Source organism: Mesoplodon bidens (genome assembly GCF_964165515.1).
Source record: "Mesoplodon bidens genome assembly, chromosome: 17".
In the NCBI taxonomy this organism is placed as follows: domain Eukaryota; kingdom Metazoa; phylum Chordata; class Mammalia; order Artiodactyla; family Ziphiidae; genus Mesoplodon; species Mesoplodon bidens.
In genome coordinates this window covers 16,427,773-16,441,060 of record NC_138174.1, presented here as the reverse complement: position 1 = coordinate 16,441,060, position 13,288 = coordinate 16,427,773, and the positions used below count along the sequence as shown (strand labels likewise).

General features: G+C 45.6%; 1 protein-coding gene and 1 long non-coding RNA gene across 2 annotated transcripts in view; one reads left to right on the top strand and one right to left on the bottom strand.

Annotated features, from left to right (window-relative positions):
- Nucleotides 1-8,044, bottom strand: part of LOC308605254 — a 76,264-nt gene extending 68,220 nt beyond the window's left edge. The window contains exon 1 of the long non-coding RNA XR_014013656.1: nucleotides 7,855-8,044. This is a non-coding gene — a long non-coding RNA (uncharacterized lncRNA). The remainder of the gene's footprint in view (nucleotides 1-7,854) is intronic.
- Nucleotides 1-10,318, top strand: part of FAM124A (family with sequence similarity 124 member A) — a 102,245-nt gene extending 91,927 nt beyond the window's left edge. Inside the window, exon 4 of the mRNA XM_081215067.1 lies at nucleotides 9,274-10,318. Coding sequence (XP_081071193.1) covers nucleotides 9,274-10,083 — 810 coding nt within the window. The 3' untranslated portion in view covers nucleotides 10,084-10,318. The remainder of the gene's footprint in view (nucleotides 1-9,273) is intronic.
- Nucleotides 10,319-13,288: the final 2,970 nt, after the last annotated feature.

Below are 13,288 nucleotides of genomic sequence, written 5' to 3'. Positions count from 1 at the left end.
TAGTGGGGGACTTTAATACCCCACTTGTACCAATGGACAGATCATCCAGACAGAAATTTAATAAGGAAACATAAGCCTTAAATGACACATTAGACCAGATAGACTTAATTGATATTTATACGACAGTCCACCCCAAAGCAGCAGAATACACTTTCTTCTCAAGTGTACACAGAACATTCCCCAGGATAGATCACATCTTGGATCAGAAATCAAGCTTCAGTAAATTTAAGAAAATTGAAATCATGTCAAGCATCCTTTCCGACCACAATGCTATGAGATTAGAAATCAATTACAGGGAAAAAACTGCAAAAAACACAAACACATGGAGGCTAAACAATATGTTGCTAAATAACCAGTGAATAACTGAAGAAATCAAAGAAGAAATCAGAAAATACCTAGAGACAAGTGATAACGAAAACACAATGATCCAAAACCTATGGGATGCAGCAAAAGCAGTTGTAAGAGGGGGAGTTTATAGCAAAACAGTCTTACCTCAAGAAATAAGAAAAATCTCTTAACAACCTAACCTTAAAACCTAAAGCAACTAGAGAAAGAAGAACAAACAAATCCCAAAATTAGTAGAAGGAAAGAAATCATAAAGATCAGAGCAGAAATCAATGAATTAGAGATAAAGAAAACAATAGCAAAGATCAATAAAACTAAAAGCTGCTTCTTTGAGAAGATGAACAATATTGATAAACCTTTAGCCATACCCATCAGGAAAAAAAGGGAGAGGACTCAAATCAATAAAATTTGAAATGAAAAAGAAGTTACAATGGACACCACAGAAATATAAAGGATCATAAGAGATTACTACAAGCAACTATATGCCAATAAAATGGACAAATTCCTAGAAGGGTACAACCTTCCAAGACTGAACCAGGAAGAAATAGAAAATATGAACAGACCAATCACAAGTACTGAAATTGAAACTGTGATAAAAGTCTTCCAACAAACAAAAGTCCAGGACCAGATGACTTCATAGACGAATTCTATCAAACATTTAGAGAAGAGTTAACAACCACCCTTCTGAAACTCTTCAAAAAATTGCAGGGGAAGGAATACTCCCAAGGTCATTCTATGAGGCCACCATCACCCTGATACCAAAACCAGACAAAGATGTCACAAAGAAAGAAAACTACAGGCCAATATCACTGATGAATATAGATGCAAAAATCCTCAACAAAATACTAGCAAGCAGAATCCAACAGCAAATTAAAAGGATCATACACCATGATCAAGTGGGGTTTATCCCAGGAATGCAAGGATTCTTCAAAAACGCAAATCAATCAATGTGATACACCATATAACAAACTGAAGGATAAAAGCCATATGATCATCTCAATAGATGCAGAAAAAGCTTTCGACAAAATTCAACACCCATTTATGATAAAAACCCTCCAGAAAGTAGGCATAGAGGGACCTTACCTCAACATAATAAAGGCCATATATGACAAACACAGCCAACATCGTCCTCAATGGTGAAAAACTGAAACCATTTCCACTAAGATCAGGAACAAGACAAGGTTGCCCACTCTCACCACTATTATTCAACATAGTTTTGGAAGTTTTAGCCACAGCAATCAGAGAAGAAAAAGAAACAAAAAGAATCCAAGTTGGAAAAGAAGAAGTAAAGCTGTCACTGTTTGCAGATGACATGATACTATACGTAGAGAATCCTAAAGATGCTACCAGAAAGCTTACACCATATACAAAAATCAACTCAAAATGGATGAAAGACTTGAACATAAGACTTGAAACCGTAAAACTCCTAGAAGAAAACATAGGTGGTACACTCCTTGAGATTGTTTTTGGTGTCAAATCAAAATTATCATCACTAAGACCAAAGGCAAAAGAAGCAAAAAATAAACAAGTGGGACTACATCAAACTAAAAATCTTTTGTACAGCAAAGGAAACCATCAACAAAATGAGAAGGCCACCTACCAAATGGAAGAAAATATTTGCAAATCATATATCTGATAAGGGGTTAATATCTAAAAAATATATAAAGAATTCATAAAACTCAATAGTAAAAAAGCAAACAACTTGATTAAAAAGTGGGCTGAAAGTCTGAATAGACATGGTTGCACAGAATACATACAGATGGCCAACAGGTAAGAAATGATATTCAACATCACTAATAATCAGGGAAATGAGAATCTAAACCACAAAGTGGTTTAGATACCACCTTATAACTGTTAAATGGCTTTTATCAAACAGATAAGAAATATTAAGTCTTGGTGAGAATGTGGAGAAAAGAGAACCCTTGTGCACCGTTGGTAGGAATGTAAATTGGTGTGGCCACTATGGAAAGCAGTGTGGATGTTCCTCAAAAAATAAAAATAGAACTACCATATGATCCAGCAGTTTTAATTCTATGTGTTTATCTGAAGGAAATGAAAACACTAACTTGAAAAGATATTTGCACTCTCCATGTTGATTGTAGCATTATTTACAATAGTCTAGACATGGAAGCAATCTAAGGGTCCATCTATGGATGAATGGAGAAGGTGTGGTGTGTGTGTATACACAAACACACACACACACAGAGTAGAATATTATTCAGCTATAAAAAAAAGAATGGAATCCTGTCATTTGTGACATCATGGATGTACCCTGAGGGCATTATGCAAAATAAGCCAGAGAAAGACAGATACCATATGATTACACTTATATGTGAAATTAACACAACAACAAAAAACCTAACTCATAGATTCAGAGAAGAGATTGGGTTGTTATGGGTGGGTGATCAAAGGGTACAAACTTCCAGGACTTCCCTGGCGGTCCAGTGGTTAAGACTCTGCACTTCGATTGCAGCGGGCCAGGGTTCGATCCCTGGTCAGGGAACTAAGATCCCACATGCTGCACAGTGCAGCAAAAAAAAAAAAAAAAAAGCCAAAAGGTACAAACTTCCAATTATAGAATTAATAAATCTGGCGATTTAATGTACAGCTTGGTGACTATAGTTAACAATACTGTTTTGTATATTGAAAGTTGATGGGAGAGTAGATTTAAAGTTATCATTGCAAGAAAAAAACATAACTGTGTGGTAATGGATTAACTAGACTTATTGTGATCATTTCACAATATATACAAATAACAAATCAATGTTGTACACCTGAGACTAATATATGTTATGTCAATTATATTTCAATAAAATTTTTAATTAAAAAAAATTTTTGAAGACAACATAGGCTTTTTCTGGGGGTAGTCCTCTTAGTGGGTATATGAAACCTACCCAGTGAAAGGAGAAGCAAAATATGATGCTTTTATTTAGAACAAAAATCTGGTTTCTCATGTGAACCCATTGCCCAATTTCCTTGAGACTGCACCTAATTCTTATTAGTCCCTGGGTTAAAAGGCCTTTTGCTGGCTTATTGCATAACAGACAGTGCCACACTGGTTGTGTTTCTACCCAGGACAGAACAGGAGGAAATGACCTTTCTTGGAAAGAGGTGTGAGGGTGAGAGAACATGCCCTGACCGTGATCGACCCATGAGACACTGCAGAGGCTTACTGGGTCAGGGACAGAATCACCCTTCCTAGGGATTCTATCCATATGTCTGTTGAGACACCCTGATCCTTGAAAAAGGCCTCTTTACTCCTTCCATTGCAAACTGCCCAGGCTCGAAGTTCCATGTGAAGCTCATGGGTCACTTACTGCATTTCAGCTTTTTGGTCATTTCAGGGACACAACCAGATCTCCCTGGCTGGTTGCCTTTAGGCAGAGTCATTGATGTAATGCTACTGTGTTCCTTAGAAACAGTTCCATCAACAGCAAAGAGGGAACTACTGGATTCCAGTGAGCCAGCTAGCCTGCACTGCTTGGAAGAGAAGCAAAGGAGGCCATCCTCAAGGTGCACTGCTGCTGTCACTTGGAGAAGCTCCAGAGGGCAGCCCTGAGAGCCGAAAGCTGGGGCGGGGAAGGAGGGTGTTTCAGAGTGTTGTTTCACTCTGGAAAAGTCCACTGGGGAAGAGCTTCTCGAAACATCTTTGATGGTTCATTCTCAGATTCTAGTGCTCCTGGTCAAGTCAGACAGGCAGACAGGAAAGGTCAGGAATAGAGCCATCGCCATGGGAAGGACACCAAAAGAAGGGCCATCCTTTGCATATGTGAGTTGTCATTAGACAGACAAGACCCTGCTTTTAGAAGCTGACTTCTCTGCCTCCAGGCAGAGCTGGAGAAAACCACCAGATCTGCTGCAGTCACACCCCACCGGCACAGCAGCCCTGGGCAGACCCCGGGAGCAGGGGCTGTGAAGCCTCGCAGCCACCCTCCTCCAACTCCCCACCCCAGGATCCTGCATCATCACCGGCCAATGCTGTGCCAACTGGAATCCCACCTGCCCAGCAGGCACCTCTACGGTGCACGTGGGCACCCGTCCAGTGAAAAACACTGGGTACCACCTCTCTTCAAAGCAGATATTAGGATTTATCTGGACTCCTGCCTTCACGATGCAGTAAAAAAAAATAAGAGCACAGTGATGAAAATCTCTGTGAAACCACCAAAGGTTCGTCCTCTGCTAGCTGTTCCTGATTTTAAGTCTAATTTAACACCACTCTGTCTCTGAGAGTGGAAAGCTTCAGATGTCTCCAAACAGTTCCTCAAGTGGGAACCTCGGCCTTTTGCTTCTCATGGAGCAGTATTCACAGAGGCTTCCTCTTTCAGGCAGATTCAGAGTGCAAGCATGCTCACCCAGAGCATGCCCCTCAAATAAGACTCTGGACACGCAAGTTACAGGGTGGTACATACTTATTGGGGCACCCAGGGGACTCAGCCCTTGGGAAAAATAAGATAGACATCTTAATTAATAAACACTGTCCCCCCACTGGAAGCACCCTCTGTACCTGAGGACTTCCTTCTCTAAAGAGCCTCATGACTTATTTTCTCTCTTATTTAGCCGAACTCAAATGATTGAGAAAACTGGTTTGTCTCTTCAACAGCCACTCAGCTGTCACACCTCCCAGGTACACATGGGCCTTCTGAGGCCACTCCTTATCCCATCCCAAAGCTGTGACTCTTCATTCATGCTTAAGTTCCTGCTGTGTATCGGGTACTGGTCAGGGTATGTGCTGAGCAAGATCTCCCTTGTGAAGCACAGAGCCTTGCAGAGAAGATGGATCACTAACCAGAGCAGTACAGCACAGAGTCAGAATGGCTGGGTTGGGAGTCCAGGGGATGCTGGAGCACAGAGCAGCAAGCCTTGGGGAGTGGGTCATACCCCAGGAGGAACGAGTTTGACTCAGCACCTTCCTTGCCATATTCAGTGAGGTCCCCATGCACATAAAATGCACGTAGAATGGCCTTGTGGAGTGTGATCTTTACGAGAACCATATCTTATAACCTGTACTAAAAACATTTTGCATCATATTCTTTAAGAATCTACAATTTAGACCATCAGAAATCTCCGTAATTGCTGCTCTTGACCTTCAGCTCCTTAAACCACCCTTAGCAGAACAGCTTGAGAATTTCATTATGCTGTACAGAGCCTGTTGGGCAGGAAGACAGCAGGTCACGGGGACAAACACACACCCCACACACAGAATTAGAGACTGAGGATTAAGAAGCAGATCAGTAACCCTCCCGGACTTCAGACAATACTACAAAGCTACAGTAATCAAAACAGCATGGTATTGGCACAAAAACAGACATATGGATCAATGGAACAGAATAGAGACCCCAGAAATAAACCCACACACCTACCATCAATTAGGCTTGGACAAAGGAGGCAAGAATATACAATGGAAAAAAGCAAGTGGTGTTGAGAAAGCTAGACAGCTACATGTAAACTCCCTCACACCATACAAAAAAATAAACCCAAAATGGCTTAAAGACTTAAATATAACACATGTAACACATGACACCATAAAACACCTAGAAGAGAACATAGGCAAAATGTTCTCTGACATAAATCGTACCAATGTTTTCTTAGGTCAGTCTCCAAAGGCAATAGAAATAAAAGCAAAAGTAAACAAATGAGACCTAATCAAACTTATAAGCTTTTGCACAGCAAAGGAAATCATAAACAAAACGAAAAGACAACCCACAGGCTGGGAGAAAATATTTGCAAATGATGCAACTGACAAGGGATTAATCTCCAAAATATACAAACAGCTCATACAACTCAATAACAAAAGAACGAACAACCCAATCAAAAAAATGGGCAGAAGACCTAAAGAGACATTTCTCCAAGGAAGACATACAGATGACCAACAGGCACATGAAAAGATGTTCAGCATCGCTAACTATTAGAGAAATGCAAATCAAAACTACACTGAGGTATCACCTCATACCAGTCAGAATAACCATCATCAAAAAGTCTACAAATAATAAATGCTAGAGAGGGTGTGGAGAAAGGGGAACCCTCCTATACCATGGGCAGGAATGTAAATTGGCGCAGCCACTATGGAAAACAGTACGGAGGTTCCTTAAAAAACTAAAAATAGAGCTACCATATGATCCAGCACTCCTGGGCATATATCTGGAGAAAACCGTCATTCAAAAAGATAAATCCACCCCAACGTTCACGGCAGCATTATTTACAATAGCCAAGACATGGAAGCAACCTAAGTGTCCATCGATAGATGAATGGATAAAGAAGATGTGGTACATATATACAATGGAAATATTACTCAGCCATAAAAAAAGAATGAAATAATGCCATCTGCAGCAACATTGATGAACCTAGAGATTATCATACTAAGTCAGACAGAGAAAGACAAATACCATATGCTATCCCTTATGAGTGGAATCTAAAATATGATACAAATGAACTTACCTGCAAAACAGAAACAGACTCACTGTCATAGAAAACACCTTATGGTTACCAAAGAGGAAAGGCAAGAGGGATGGATAAATTAGGAGTTTGGGATTAGCAGATACACACTACCATCTATAAAATAGATGAACCACAAGGATTTACTGTGTAGCATAGTGAACTATATTCAGTATCTTGTCATAACCAAAATGGAAAAGAATCTGGAAAAGAATACATAGAGGGAGAGGGAGCTTGCGCACACAACAGCACGCCCCTGACGAGGCTCCTCTCACTTCTCAGGGCCTGCCTCTTGTTTTGGTTCATGCCCCCAGCCTCTGCTCAGGCTGTCTCTGCGCCTGTGTGCCTTTTCATGCCACGCCCACTGCCCTCCAGTTGGCAAACCCCTCTTCCACTTCCAAGATTTTATCCAGTCGTGACTTCAAGGCAAGCTTTTTCTACCCTCTCCCCATGCTGCCTCACCCCCTCTGTAAAATCAACCCCTCCCCCCTTGGTGCCCTAAACGCCCCCATTATATCGCCGCTCACTTCATCATTGTGGCTCGCTTTATTACACTTGACCGTTGTATTGTTAATTGTTCGATGCTAAGATCGTGGCTTATTCAAAATTATCTGTGCCTGGTCCTCCAGACCTTTTTCACATCAGAGTACATAGGAGACAATAATATTTCTGTGGTACGAGAGGCTGCTGATGACAGAGACCAGTCCTCAGCACACCTTTATAACCCAGGCAAAGCTTAAGCACACCAGTGGAGGAGCTTAAAAGACTGTCAGTTAATGTTGATTGAAAAACAACGAGTCAGTCGTCTGTTTATAGGATTAAGAGATATCTGGAATTAGGCAAAAAAGATCTAAGAAATCAGTGAAAGGAATGGTCCTATAGAAAAAAACATAATCAAGAGTGAACATGGCCCCAGCAGAAGGATAAGTATGTGGATTTCTTACCCACATGGTCAGGGTCTTCTTGACAAATACTAGACTCCATCCTCGAGCTGACCTACAGCACTGCTTTCCAGGCGCCTGGTCTGTAATCAAGCCGAGCTGCTTGCTCCCCGCCCCCTGCAACTCCCTTTCTTACCTGCCAACAGTCAGCCCGTTTGTCTTGGCCTCCCTCTCCAGCACAGCCTCCTCTCCACGCGTGCCACCCACTAGGACGACAGCCGCCCGTCTCCATGGCCACCTCCAACTGAAGACTCCCGCGCTCCCGCGGGCAGGCACAGCCTCTCCCTCTTCACTCTAGTATCGTGCCTGTCATCAGGCGCCCTTGTCTGAGTTCTTTTTGTCTCCGATCCTGTCAATGAGATATAAGTTTCACGTGGTTGAGGACAGTCCTTCTCATTGTAGTTTCTCCTCCTTTACCTGTAATACGTACAAATAAGTGTGCATTGCATTGAATACAATTTCCCAGGTGGCTGTGAGAACACCAGGCTCCTGTCTAACAGGGAGGTGGGGGACTTGCCTGTTCAGGGAAGAGCCAACGTCTCGTAGCCTGCTGGGTGCCAGGAAATAACCCTCATCGTAAACTGCACTCAGCCCTCTTATTGCAGGGATTCATAAATCAGGTAATCCTATACAGAGCAGAGCCAGACCCACTGTCCCCAGATCCATTATCTGGGAAGTAATCCAGACTTTGGCCTGCAGGCCCAGTGAGCCAGACCAGGGGGAGAACCTGAGAGCAGCAGCCCCGGGGGGGCATGATCATCGGGAGTGAAGCCCCAGTTCTGTGCAGCAGAAACAGCTTCCTGCAGAGCTGCAGGGAAGGTCGGGGAGACTAGGAGGACAGGGCGGAGTGTTAAAGGGTGAGACTGCTTGTCCGAGCCCTGTGGGGCGTCCCTGGGGTTAGTCAGTAGTCAGCAGCCCCCTTTCCCATACAGTTTCTGAAAGGCAAAATAAAGGAGTATTGTGGACTTCCTTAGAGCAAGTAAATCAATGCCAACTTCCTGATAGCCCTACACTCTTTGAAGATGTGCTGCCCTGAATCATAGGCCACCCCAGGCTGTGTCCTGATGTTCACACGTGCGTGCACTGGAGTCAAGTCCTGATCCTTCCATGCTGACGTCAGTCGTATTTACAAACAGTGGGGCTGTGGTTGGAGGGAGATAAACCCTTCAAGCAACCTTTTTGCATTGAATGGTAATTCTTGTCTCCCCTCTCCTGCTCAGCCAGGCCTCATGCTTGTGGCTAATCTGTTGAGCCTCCTTGCGTGTGCACTGGAAGACGTACCGTTCCCTGTCGTGACAAGGGACGGCATCTCCCCCTGGGTTCGGAGATGTCTGCTCAGACTGAGAAGTCTGATCTGTATTCCCCCAAGCTCCGCTACCTCTGTCCTTGCTTTAGAATTTGGAGAATGGAATTTCTGGTAATGCTTTATTGCCGAGACATTGCCGGAAGTTTGCTGTCATCAGGAAATGTCTCTCACGTTCTGTAAACAGCGGAATCCCCGTCCCCGGTGACCGCCCGTCCAGCACTGATGTGATATGCCCTCTTCCCCCTGCAGGCACAGAGGGTACACAGGAAGTGCCCTAAACCCAGCAGAGCTCACCACGCCTCAGAGCAGAAAGCTGGGTCCACGCCTTCTCCGAGTGCCGCTGAACAGAGCCGGACCCCTGGCAGCGGCCCGCAGCCCCCGATGGACACTTCAGACCTGGGGCTCGGCCAGACAGGCCTGCCTACCCGGCAGCCGCAGGACTTTGCCACACCAGCCGGCAGCCCTCCCAGCCTCCCCTGGTCTTTCCAGAGAAGCAAGTCCTTGTTTTGTTTGCCCACGGGAGACCCCTCCCCGGCCTCCTCAGCTGAACCACCGTGGTTTGCAAACACAGACGGCCCGGGGCAGAGGGCGTCGGAGCGGAGGCACAGCCACCTCCTCTCCATCGATGACTTAGAGGGGGCCCAGGAGACGGACGTGGACACGGGGCTGCGGCTCTCCTCCTCTGACCTGTCCGTGGTCTCTGCGTATTCTGCACCCAGCAGGTTCTGCAGCCCCGTGGAAACGCTGCCCCCCTCCGAAAGATGCAGCAGCCTCTGGTCAGAGCGCAGGGCTTCCAGAGAAGGGCCCCTGCCCGCTGGGGGCAGCGTGACCACAGAGACCTCCTGGGCTGCCCTCCCTCTTTTCACCAAAGGGCCTTCCAGCTCCTCGGCCACAGCTGTCACCACTTCCCCAGCTTCCGACACCTCCTGGCTCCCAGAGTCACCCCCAGAACTCCCTTACGACGCTCCCGACACCCAGCAGACTGGCAGAGGAGTCCTGCCACCCTCGGTGCTGGCCGGAGGCGCGGACAACGACGTGGAGGAGGAATTCTACATCTGAACACACCCCACTCTTGTCTTTCAGACCCACAGGCTCAGGTGCCCCTGCCCCTCTGGGGTCTGCACGCCACCCGTGTTCTCGGCCCTGCTTCCCCAGGTCCCTCCGGAATCTAATTATCTGTCTCACGGGGTCGTTATTAGCACGTTTGACACACCACCCGTTCTTACCTGCGAGGTGGTGGGCTCAGTGGAAAAAAGCTGGGATTTTTATGCAAATAAATTCTCAACAAACTTAAGGCATAAAATATATGTTTTGAATACTCAGTTCCATTTGAGATATGGTTTGGTGCACTTATTTAAATGCTTCATATAATTATTTGAAATGGAAAGAAAACCTAGTCAGCTGGAGTTGATTTCACAATTTTTCATGCTGGGAAGGAAAAACAATTAAAGCCAAAAAATGTTGAATGTGAGAAAGATACCAAGTGACTTGTATGAGAGATTAGTGCACATAATTCCACCTTACTGGATTCTCCATATCTGTTTACCTTACCAGGGAGCAGTGGCCCTGAGAATTTCCAGGTACTGTTACAGTGAAAGGAGTCATTGTAGTGCATTTATAATACGATTCTGAGTTCCAAAAACTAGATTTGCACACATCTTTCAAACACATTCACTGTAACAGCTGGGGGTCTACAGAAGACTCCACTACCTAGATTTGTCTGGATCAATGAGGAAGAATCGTTCTTGGAGTTACAGAATAGTAGGTTATTAGACATAGTGGGTAGGTATTCTCAAGTTGCTTCAATTTTTAAAACCACAATCCAAGGGCTATATATACACAGATCTATGTAAATGACAGGAGCCACATTTTACACTGGTTTCTCCAGTAAACATGCATCATCACACACCCTTTTTCATTTTTAAATAATTCATAACAATTGTAACTGGCATTTTGATTGCACAGGTTAATAAATGCACTCCCCTCTTCTCCAAGCAGGAAGCTTTACACAAAATGCTGTTCTGAACCAACACTGTTGCACGCGTGCGTAGGAGCCTTAATTAAAGCTGGAGTTCTAACCTGACCTTGGCCTTTCCTGCCATTGCCTGCTTCTGTCACAGCGTGAACAGTATTTAAATATCACCTCTCTCCCACTCCAGTAAGGGTATGTTTACAATTCCAGCCTCTACAGTGCCAAGTGCTGGCATCGGGGACAATGCCGAGGTGTCCCTAGTTGCTGTATACCTTTGGGGAAGAAGAGCATAGACTTGCCTTGCTTACGTCCCACTCTGGTGCTCCCTGCCTGAATGACTCAAGGCCCAGTTTACACCTCTCTAGAAGCGCCCACACCAGCCCAGACACAGCTTCAGAATCCTCTTCAACACAGTCCTCCCGGCAGCCGTTACCAGCTCTAGACTCGAGCTGAAGCCTCAAGTCTTTGCCATCCCTGTAATGAGAACCTTACCTCCTACCGAACATCCCGCATACTCCAGGACTCCGAATTACAATATTCTGCTCTGATTTAAGTAAATAAAAATATGGTCTTCTGGGCTTCCCTGGTGGCGCAGTGGTTGAGAGTCCGCCTACCGATGCAGGGGACACGGGTTTGTGCCCCGGTCCGGGAAGATCCCACATGCCGCGGAGCGGCTGGGCCCGTGAGCCATGGCTGCTGAGCCTGTGCATCCGGAGCCTGTGCTCCACGATGGGAGAGGCCACAACGGTGAGAGGCCCGCGTACCAGAAAAAAAAAAAAAAAAAAAAAAAAAGGTCTTCTATAATTCTAGACCAGGAGTGAGCAGCAAAAGGGCTAAATAATAAATACTTCCGGCTTTGCCAGCCATACAGTCTCTGTCATTATAGTATGAAAGCAGCCTATGATATATAAATGAATGGGAACGGCTGAGTTCCAAGAAAATTTATTTTACAAGAATGGGTGGAGGGTCAGATTTGGCCCGAAGGTCGTAGTTTGCCAACCCTTGTGCTAGACTGACGTTGATTTGAGATCTCAGCCATGGTCAACGACAAAGAACAGAGGGTTGCCTCCCTCTACTGCTGTGGTGCCCGAGACCAAGAAAATACACTCTAGGGGCCACACTGGTGACTACAGAGCCACAGGGCTCAGAGCAGCGTGGGGCTTCTTTCTGCAGAGATGATGCCTAGAAGGCCGCTGCCTGTCCACCTGCTGCCCGGAAATGTGACTCACAGACAGTAGCTGATGATGCAAAACAACATGCTAATCACTCAGGGTGCTGACACAGCCCCAGGGAGCAGTAGACGAGCTCAGGATAGCAAAAGTCACCGAGGCATCCACAAGTAGACCCGCAGCCAGGTGACGGCTCCTCCTGTCTTCACCCTCATCAGCGCCCTTACTTCAGAATATTCACACACACCCCTACGGATGCTTCAGAGCACAGCGCTGATGCGCTCTGCCCTCATCCTTTCTCACCGACCCCTGCCTCAGCGCAGTGTAGTCTACCACACTGAGTGACCCCAAAAGAGGTCAGCAAACCCCTTCAAAAGCAGAAAATGCAAGATGCCCGCCATAACACCAGGGGAGAAGGGGAGAGAAGCCCACCACAGACCACACTCAGATGCTCCCTCCCCACAGACGGCAGTCACTCTGAGGAGGAGTCACGGAGACACTACTGAGGGCATCGCTCCCTCTTCTGACCTACCGCTAGCACTGTCCTCATCCAGGAGGGCTCCTGATACCCACTGGTAGATCCTGACTCTTTTGTATTATTATTGTGATAGATGCTGGCATACTGTAGGTGCTCAATAAATATGTTCAATTGAAAAAAAACATTGAGGTTGTCTCATAAATTTATTTTTCTCCTGGATTTGGCTCTGTGATGGAGGACATCTAGACTTTAACCCTAGTTTTTTGTTATTGAATGGACAAAACGTCTCCTTGACCTTGCAGTTCCCCCTAGCATTGCCCTGTGTGTGTGTGTTGGGGGGGGGGTGGTGTTAGCAAGTGCCCTGGTCTAGTTCACAGCCCACCTTGCCTCTTTTCCACATAAGACTCCCCAAATGGCTGCTCACGGTCCCACCATGGCCCACCCTACATACCACCTAGTATCTGCTTTAAAGATCAAATGTTTCTCGGGGGTCCCTAATGGACCTAGAAAGTGAGCCCCACTGAAATCATCTTGGGTCACCCATGGGGGAGGGTGGTGAGCCCCCGGAGAGACTTTTGTGACGGTTGAGAGGCTGACGTGTGGAGTACAAAGTAGGTGGTAGCACTGGCTGCTGCTTGAGCCCTG